At 63.4% G+C, this 8,502-nt stretch overlaps 1 protein-coding gene across 1 annotated transcript; it reads right to left on the bottom strand.

Moving 5' to 3' along the window:
* Nucleotides 1–3,580: 3,580 nt before the first annotated feature.
* LOC121355139 (START domain-containing protein 10-like) lies at nucleotides 3,581–7,928 on the bottom strand. The gene is made up of 6 exons (XM_041470341.1): nucleotides 7,764–7,928; nucleotides 4,907–5,054; nucleotides 4,711–4,814; nucleotides 4,502–4,619; nucleotides 4,301–4,353; nucleotides 3,581–3,793 (listed from the first exon to the last, which is right to left on the bottom strand). The coding sequence occupies exons 1-6, from the start codon at nucleotides 7,926–7,928 to the stop codon at nucleotides 3,581–3,583; spliced, it is 801 nt and encodes a 266-aa protein (XP_041326275.1).
* Nucleotides 7,929–8,502: the final 574 nt, after the last annotated feature.

The following is an 8,502-nucleotide window of genomic DNA, read 5'->3' as shown; positions in this document are numbered from 1 at the left end:
GGGAGGAAAATGTCCCTGGAACATCCTCATGATGGCAGGTCACTGTCCTGGCAGGGTTGATGTGCCCAAGGGCAGGGTCTAGCTCCCACACCCTGCTGGCTGCTGACAGGGCAGTTTGGTGTAGAAAACCTTCTCCACTGCTCCCTTCTCCCTCCACAGTCACCGAATTCCCAGGTTTGGGGCTCTGTTCCCTTGGCAGGAGGAACCCCTGCTAAAGCACCTGGTTCCCAAGGTGAAGTGCTCCTTCCCAGAACCCACCCAGGACATTCCCCAGCCATGGGACCACCCCGGAGCCCCAGAGCTGGCACAGGGAGGAGAGCAGGGCACAGCAGGACACCGGGACAGAGCACAGGGTTGGGATGTTTCCCAAGGGCTTCCTATCAGCCCATGTTTTGCAGAGCAGGTTTCAAAGCCTCTGCTTGCTCCCAGTGTTTGCCAGCCTGCTGATGGGATTTATATATTTATATTTATATTTATATTTATATTTATTTCTTTATATCTAGACAGCAGCATGCTCAGGCAGAGGCACAGAGCCCTGTCCTGCAATGGTCACAGAGCAGGAAGGCCATGCCTGCTCCTAGGAGGAGGAAGATGGGCAGGATCAGAAAACCCCCTGGGGCTGGATTGGGTTTTGAGAAGATGTTGGCAGGGGCTGCAGGAAGCAAACATCAAAGTGAAGGATGGATGCTTCCAGCATTTGATCCTTCCCTTCTCTGGGCATTACCCAGGATGACACTGTCCCTCAAGATTCCTGTGTCCAGGTACCTATCCATCCATCCATCATCCATCCATCCATCCATCCATCCATCCATCCATCCATCCATCCCTCCCCACCCTGGGCCAGATTTTTCTTCACCTTCAGCCCCACCCATGCAGTTCATGAGGGGGCTGATGGTGGGAGCATCTCTGGGGAGCAGGACAGGGTGAGGGACACTCCAGGCTCATCCCTAGAGAGGAAATATTACACTGGACAGCTGGAAATGTGGGGCTGGGACTGACCCTGAGGGTTTGCAGGGCACGGCAGAGAGCTGAGGCCCTGCGAGGGATTGGGGAAAACTGGAGTATTGGAAATCTGCAGGGCAAAAGCCCTGCTCAAGGCCAGTCCATGAGGCTGCTGGGGGGGCTCCTCGCTGTCCTGGTCTGGGTGGAGGGGCCAAAAGCTGCTCAAGACCTATCCATGAGCTCAGGAGTCAAAAATCACGGGATCCAGGGATGGAGTCACATCCTGCCCCAGCAGGGGCACGTTTGACACGGTGTGTGGCCAGATGGGGCCCGTGCCACGCTGCCGCTGCCCCCGATCCATCAGGAGCGGCTGACATCACTGCCTCCGGGCTAATCTCCCGTCCAGCAGCAGCTTCCCGTTTCCTTTCCAACCTCTGCGCGCGGGAGCCGGGCAGGAAAAGCGCCCAGCTGGGCTCTCGTGCGGGGCCGCAGCCCCCGCGTGTCTGGCTCTCGTCCCACCGGGCCCTGGGCCACCCGCTCCCCCAAAATCCCAGCGAGGGCCCCCGGGGGGCTCCGCGCCTCCCGCACCCTGCCTGCGCCATCGGGATGCCGGCGGCCGGTCCCTTTCCTGTTTGTGCCACAGGAAGCCCGCATCGTTCCAAGAGAAATCACCGCGCTGCGGCTGCTGGCACCACCCACGGTGCCCCCCCAGTTCTACCCTGGCTCATTCTGGGGGTCAGGAGCTCTCCTAGAGCCAGTGCTGGATGCGGACAGTGACAGGGACACTGCCTGTGCCACCACCATCCCAGTTTCGGGACACAGCCCAGGCTGAGGGGTCACCCAGCCTGCTACAGCTGTCCCTGGGGCTCCCTGCCGGGCTCTCGGTGCTCAGGCAGCAGCTCCTCACTCCCACTCAGGTCTGGCTAAAAATAGCCCCCGGCAGAGCTGCAGTCTGGATCCTGCAGGGAAACATCCGGGAATGCGCAGGGATGAGGCTCCTTCCCGCAGGGGAAGGGTCTTCACCCCAGCACCCGCCGGGCTCGGGGTGCCAGTGGGCTCTGCCCCATCAGAGCAGCACCCAGGGGTGATTTTCCACGCTGCCAGAGTGCTTTTGGGGCAATTTGGAACTGGGTTGTGTCTTTTTAGAGGTAAAATAATCCCTATCTGCTCCCGGGAGGGGAGCAGTGTGGCGAGGGGGAGGGAGCAACCTTGGGTCGCTGTGTGCTGCAAGGTGCGAGCTGCACATCCCCTGCCCCTGTTCTCCACATTTTCCTTGCAGAGGCGGCTTCTGTGCAGCCAGCCCAGCTGCAACCCCCCGGATCCAGCTGTCCCGAAAGCAAGACCCTGCTGTCCCCTTCCCAGCACTGTGTGTGTGATGTCCCCCGAGGCAGCGCAGGGGACATTTGTCACCTAACAGTGTGGCTGAAGGGGGACAGCAAGCATCCATGCCTGAGATGCTGGGGTGGAGAAAAGCTCCAGGTGTGGGGGAAGCACTCACAGGGCAGGCCTGGAGTGGGACCAGGGGGGTGAAGCTGGGTCAGAGGGACCCCAAAAGCTGCAGTGACATCCCCATTTGCAGTGACCTTCCACAGCTCTTGCTCAGCTGGGGACAGAGCCCAGCAGCTGCCTCGGAGGGTGGGAGCGAGGAGTGGGTGGAAAATCCCTCATTTGTCAGCACATTCCCACGGCAGTGCCTGTCTAGACCAACTTCCCATTGTCCGGTGGAAGCTGCCCCCTGCCCATGCACGCGCCTGTAGGGTGCAGAGCCCGGCATCCCTCTGTCCTGTCCTGCTGTGGCCACTTCTGTCCCTGCTGAGGATCACCCCAGGGCACTGGGGCTGTGTGGATGGGCCCTCCTGTCCCACTCAGAGCTGGATGCCTCTGGGTGGGCTCTGTGCCAGCCCCCTCCCCATCCTCTGCCAGCTCCGTGAGCTCTCACACACACCAACCCCTTTATTGTGCCAGGAACCACAGCAGCAGCAAACACTGGGAGAGTGGGGACACAGGTGGCCCAGGACCCCACTGCCAGGACAACCCCCACGAACCACCAGGGGAAAGCGTCCCCAGAGCCTGCTGGGCTACAGCCAGCCTGCAGAGGTGAGCCTGGTGCTGAGGAGGGCCTGGGAGGGCTCCCTGAGATGGGGGGGCCACACTAAGCTTGGAGGGGCATGGAGGGCTGGAGTGGGCACAGCCTGACCTCGGGCTTGGCAGAGCTGGACCTCAGGCCAGACGGGGTCAATCCAAACCTTGTGCTGCTGCAAAGCCTGGGCAGGACCCTCACAACCCCCCACTTCTGGGCCTTTTAGGGTCTTACAGTGGCAGAGCCATATCCTGGTGCCAGGAAAGCTCCTGCCCACCTCAGCCTGCCCAGCCTCTCTTGGAACACCCACTGCCAGCTCTGTCTCCTACAGGGACATCTCCATGGGCACAGGGGCCACCAGGGTGCCCATCCTGCCTCTTCCCAGCACCTGTTGCACAGATCCCACAGGACAGTTCCCCGCTGCCTGGGTAGGGAGGGGGGTCAATGATGAAGGAGTTGGGAGAGCAGATGTGACTATTGGGAAGCAGGGAGCCAAATTCCCTGCTGTGCCCCCTGGGTGCCAAGCCTTGGTGCTGAGGGGATTCCCTGGCAGAGGGCTCAGGCCTCATGGTCACTGGTGCTCAGGTGCTCCTCGGACAGGCCGGTCTCATCGATGTTCTCCAGGGAATCCGCGTGCTGCACGGAGAGCTCGGCCAGGCTCACACTGGGCAGCGTGTTCTGCTCGGGGTACACCCAGGGCTTGTACTCGGGGTCGTGCCGGCGCTTCCACTCCGGGTACTTCAGCCCAGCCTTGTAGATCTTCTTCATGGCCTGTGGGCACAGCGGGGCTAGGGCTGGAGCTGCCCTGGGCTGTGGGCACAGCTTCCCCATGCAGGGTTTGGGGTGTTGGCAGGGGATGGGGCCTGGCTGCCCCAGCAACGTGCCCAGTGCATGCCCTGTGAAACCCCGAGCTCATCCTGGCAGCTCTGCATCACCAAGGGTCCATCCTGTGAGCCCTGGATCTCTCAGCACCCATTCTGCAAGCTCTGGGTCATCCAGCACTCATCCTGTGAGCCTTGGACTACCCAGGAGCCACGCTGTGATCCCTGGACCACCCAGCACCTGTCCTGCAGGTCCTGGGTCACCCAGGACCTGCTCTGTGAGCTCTGGGTCTCCCAGCACCTGTCCCATGAGTTCTGGGTCTTCCAGCATCCATCCTCAGAGCCCTGGGTCACCTAACATCCACCCTGTGGGCCCTGGGGTCACCCACCCTGCCCCCACCCGGGGTAATTTGGTCAGATCATCCCTGCTGCCCAGGACTCCCATCCCCCTCCTTACCTTCGGTGCCACAAACTGGGACACACGGTTCACCACCCACTTCGGCAGCGACCCTGCAAGAGCCCAAAGCCCCATCACCCAGGGAAGCAGGGCCAGCCCCAGGGGAGGCACCATGAGCCTGCAGCACGCCAGGGCTGGTGCGGGCACCCCTGCATAATGGGGAGCCAGGGGGGTGAGCTCTGGGTGAGCCCCCTCACTCACCGCGAGGGTCCACCTGGGTGAGGTAATAGAGGATGCAGGCACCGTCCCCGTTCGCCTTGATCAGGTACCCGGTCTGCAGGGACACAGCCCTCACAAAATCCTTCCGGGGCGGGTATTTCTGCGGGGATATTCCAGGCACCTCAGAGCCTGCCCAGCCCTGCCCATGCCCACAGACAGCCCTGCCAGGGCTGGGGGCAGCCGGGGCTCACCGGGTGCTTGACGCTGTAGTTGATGATCATGTAGTCATTGCCCAGGGGCAGCCAGGAGCGCAGCGTGACGAAATCCCGGTTCTTCAGGGGGCTCGGGCACTTCCCTGTGGGCAGATCCTGTTACTCCATGGCCCCACACACACTCCTGGGGAAGTGGGGCTGGGAAGGGGGCCCCGGGGGTCTCAGGGGTGCTCACAGGAGTAGTATCCCACATCAGCATTGACGGTGAGGCGCCCGATGTCGTAGGTCTCGATCATGTTGGAGTCCCATTTCCTGCGGTAGCGGGTGTCGTGCAGCACGTCATAGAGCGTCTCGGCAGGGACATCCTTGCAGGAGATGCGGGTCTGTGGGGAGAGGGGCGGGGGGCAGCACCCAGCCCTGAGCTGTGCCCACCTGGGCACGAGGACTTTGGGCTGTCCCATGTCCCTGTGCCATGGAGGGTGCAGGACATGGCTCTGCTGTAGGACAGCCCCGGAGCCACCGCTCCTGCAGCCAGAGGGGGCTGGGATGACCCTCACACAGGTGGTCCAGCTGGTCCAGGCTTTGATGCCTGTCCCCTAACCTATGCCCTTGCAGGGCAAACAAAGGGGCGTCCGTGTGCTTCATGATGGTCTTGGGTGTGGGGTCTGCTCCCGGGAGGTTTTGTATCTGCTCCTGGGGGGGTTTCAGGCCCACTCCGGGGGGTGTCGGGTCCGCTCTCGAGGGGGTTTCAGGCCCGCTCCGGGGGGTGTCGGGCCCGGCTGTAACCGGAGCCGCGGAGCTCCCGGCCGCACCAGCCGTGCATTATTGATGAAGGCGGCCGCCCTGCTCCTCTGAGCGCCGGCAGGAGGGAGATGTCATCTGCTGCTCGTTAGAGCCCTTGCATCTTTGATGAGGCGCTGTGTAACAGGAGATGGCCCTCTGAGTGTGGCAGGTCCCATCAATCTCGGGCAAGCTTTCCCTGGTGGCCCGGTATGGATGGACCCGTGCCCAGGCCGGGCTCGGAGATGCGCTGCAGTCCCCAGGGCACCGCGGGAGGGTGGGAGCACCCAGCCCCCTCCTCCTGCTCTCCCTCCCTGCCTGCACCCTCGCAGCAGGGCCTGGAGGTGCTGCTGCTTTTTCCAGCTGCAGGTGGAGCTCATGGGTCTCCTGGAAACTCTGATTGTCACAGAGGGACCATCGCAGTCTTGGAGCCCCAAATTCCCCACTAAAGCCTGTCCACCACCCCCTGCAGTCTTGGATGAACGGCCCTGTCAGGCGCAGCAGCTGGGATGGGGAAAGCACAGAGCCCAGACCCATCCACAGGGAATTCAGGGGGAAAAAATCCAAAGCTCCAGCTGCTCAGGGAATCTGAGAAAATTAACTCCCTCAGTTAATGGACAGACTGAGGCTCTCCTGACCCAAAGGAAGCTGTGCAGCTCTGCCTGCATCCCACATTTTGGGAAGGGGCTCTGGGCACTGCCAACCCCTGCACCATGCCCAGGCCCTCTCCAGGGCAGGGAAAATCCCCGTTATGGCACTGAACCAGGCTGGGTGATGCTGCCTGACTGCCCAGGCCTGCCTGGGGTCCCCTCCCTGTGGGGCTCAGTGGTGGCAGGGGGGACAGAACTGCAGCCCCTCTGCCAGGCTCAGGGCGGGGCTCCAGGGCTTCCTGCCAGCCTGTCCTGGTCACTCTGAGCAACATTCACTTCTCCAGCCCAGATCTCACTACGGGAAGCCCTGTCCAAGGCTGGACCTGCCCACAGCCACAGAGCCAGACCTCTCCCTGCAGAGGCAAGCAGGCTGCTCAGGCAGGATTTACCCTTGGCAGGTCCTTGCTGCTGTCACCACTGCCCTCCTCCTTCAGGACGTGGCTTCCAGGAGCACATTCTCCATGTCCTTCCCAGGGATGGAGGTGACACAGCAGCCCACAGTGCCGCCCTGGAGTTTCCTTTTGGGAGAGGAATGTGATTTTTGCCTCTTCCCAGGTGTCAGGGACCTGCTGCAGTCACCAGGACTTTTCAAAGAGGTGCTAGCCTGACCCCTCAGCACCCCTTAATCCTGTGTATGCCCAGCTGGTTTAAATGCTCCCTGATCCAGGTGCAGAAGCTGGTCCCTGGCTCACGGCAGCAGGGAAATGTGTATTGCAGCTGCAGCTCTGCTGAGAGTGCTGCTCCTGCTCCTCCCGCTGGCCCTGAAGGGCCTCTGTCCACAGCAGCAGCATGTGCCCAGCTCCTCCTCGTGCCCCGGCTGCAGGAGAGGTGCAGCTGGGTGTCCTGTGCTCAGGACAGCAGTGGGAGAGCCTCTTCCAGCGCGTTGCTCCCTCCTCACCACCTCCCTGAGGCTGTGGCGACCCTCCCCCGGCACTCCTGGGTGAATGCTCTCCAGCAGCTGGGCTGTCCTGCAGGTCGGATGTTTTGCCTCTCCTCGCTCCGGCAGATCCCATCCCTGCCCAGGGCTCGGGATTCTTGGTGCAGAAAAGCCAAAGCCCGTGACACCCACCCTGGGCTCACCCCATGCCCCCAGCCCCCTGCAGCCACTCCTGATGTGCCCAGGGTCACCTGGCAGTGCTGCTGGGGCTGTGGAGATCAACCAAAAGGTACCTGAGGGATGGCTGGACCTCCTTGTCCCTCTGCAGCACCCCAGGTCCAGCCCCTGGCAAGCCACAAACCTCCCAAAACAGCACCTGGGGCTCCCACAGGATCTCATCCCGTGATGTGCCCCAGGACGGCCGAGCCGGGGAAGGGACAACAGGGACACGTGCCATGAGCCCGTCTGGCGTCCGGGGGCTCCCGGCAGGGCCACGTCCACAATGTAACCGATCCCGGGGCCTTCCCGCGGGTGTCGGGGCCGGGGGCAGCCGCACGTGAGCGCACACGGCCGCGGGCTGCGGGGAGCCCGGCGGGATCCCGGGGCGGGCAGCAGGAGCCGGAGCAGCTGGGAAGCACCTTCCGGGGGTCTAACCCCGCCAGCCCTGGAATTCGGGACAGAAACACCCCCAGGCAGGCCGAACTGCGCATCTCCAGCACGGGGCAGTCCCCAGGGACCCTCGGGAGCCGCCGGGCACACGGCTGGGGGTGGGAAGCTCCGCTTACCTTGATTTTCTGCACGGTGCAGCTCTCCTCCTGGCCCTGACTCCACACGGTCACGCCAGCCTTGTTGTAGCGGCAGTGCCAGCCCTCCAGGCTCTCGCACTGATCCCTGAAGGAGCTGAAGTCGGAGTCATCCGGGATGTAAACCATCTCCCCTCCTCTGGACATGGGGCCGAGCTGCTGCCCCCCGGGCGGGCGCGGGCACCGCCTGCGGGCAGCCTCTGCCTCACCTCCCGGGAAACCCAGCCCTGCCCTTGAGCTCTGCCTCGCCGGGTGCCCGCTGCAGCTCACATCATCCTGCCAGCCCCGAGCCCGCGTCCCTGCTGCGGGCCCCGGCCGCCCGGGCACCCCGGGGTGGGCAGAGCGCTGCAGGCAGCCCGCACGGGGCTGGAAGGCTCCTCGGCTGCAGTTGCTATCGCAGCTGCCGGCAGCTCGGATGTCTTCCCGGGCTGCCTCACCAGCATCACATTTCTCTCCGCTGGCTGTCAGCTCCTCTATTATTCAGCAGGTAGCAGCGCGCAGGTGGCTCGGCTTTCAGGGCACAGGTGCCCCCGGCTCCCCGAGCCCCCCGTGCTGCCACCCCTGCTGTCCCCTCGCCGGCGCCCTGGCAATCTCTGTGCCTGACTTTGCAGCACCGGCTGCCGGGAGGGATCAGCTGATGCCGGGAGCAGCAGAGGCCTCGGCCCCGCGGCTGCAGCAGCGGGATGTGGGCCAGGGCGGGCCCGGGGAGGGGGCACGGTCC

Source organism: Pyrgilauda ruficollis, unplaced genomic scaffold (genome assembly GCF_017590135.1).
Source record: "Pyrgilauda ruficollis isolate IOZ18807 unplaced genomic scaffold, ASM1759013v1 scaffold105, whole genome shotgun sequence".
NCBI classification, from domain to species: Eukaryota; Metazoa; Chordata; class Aves; order Passeriformes; family Passeridae; genus Pyrgilauda; species Pyrgilauda ruficollis.
Note: the sequence above shows the minus strand (reverse complement) of the source record. Positions and strands in the feature narration are given on the sequence as shown.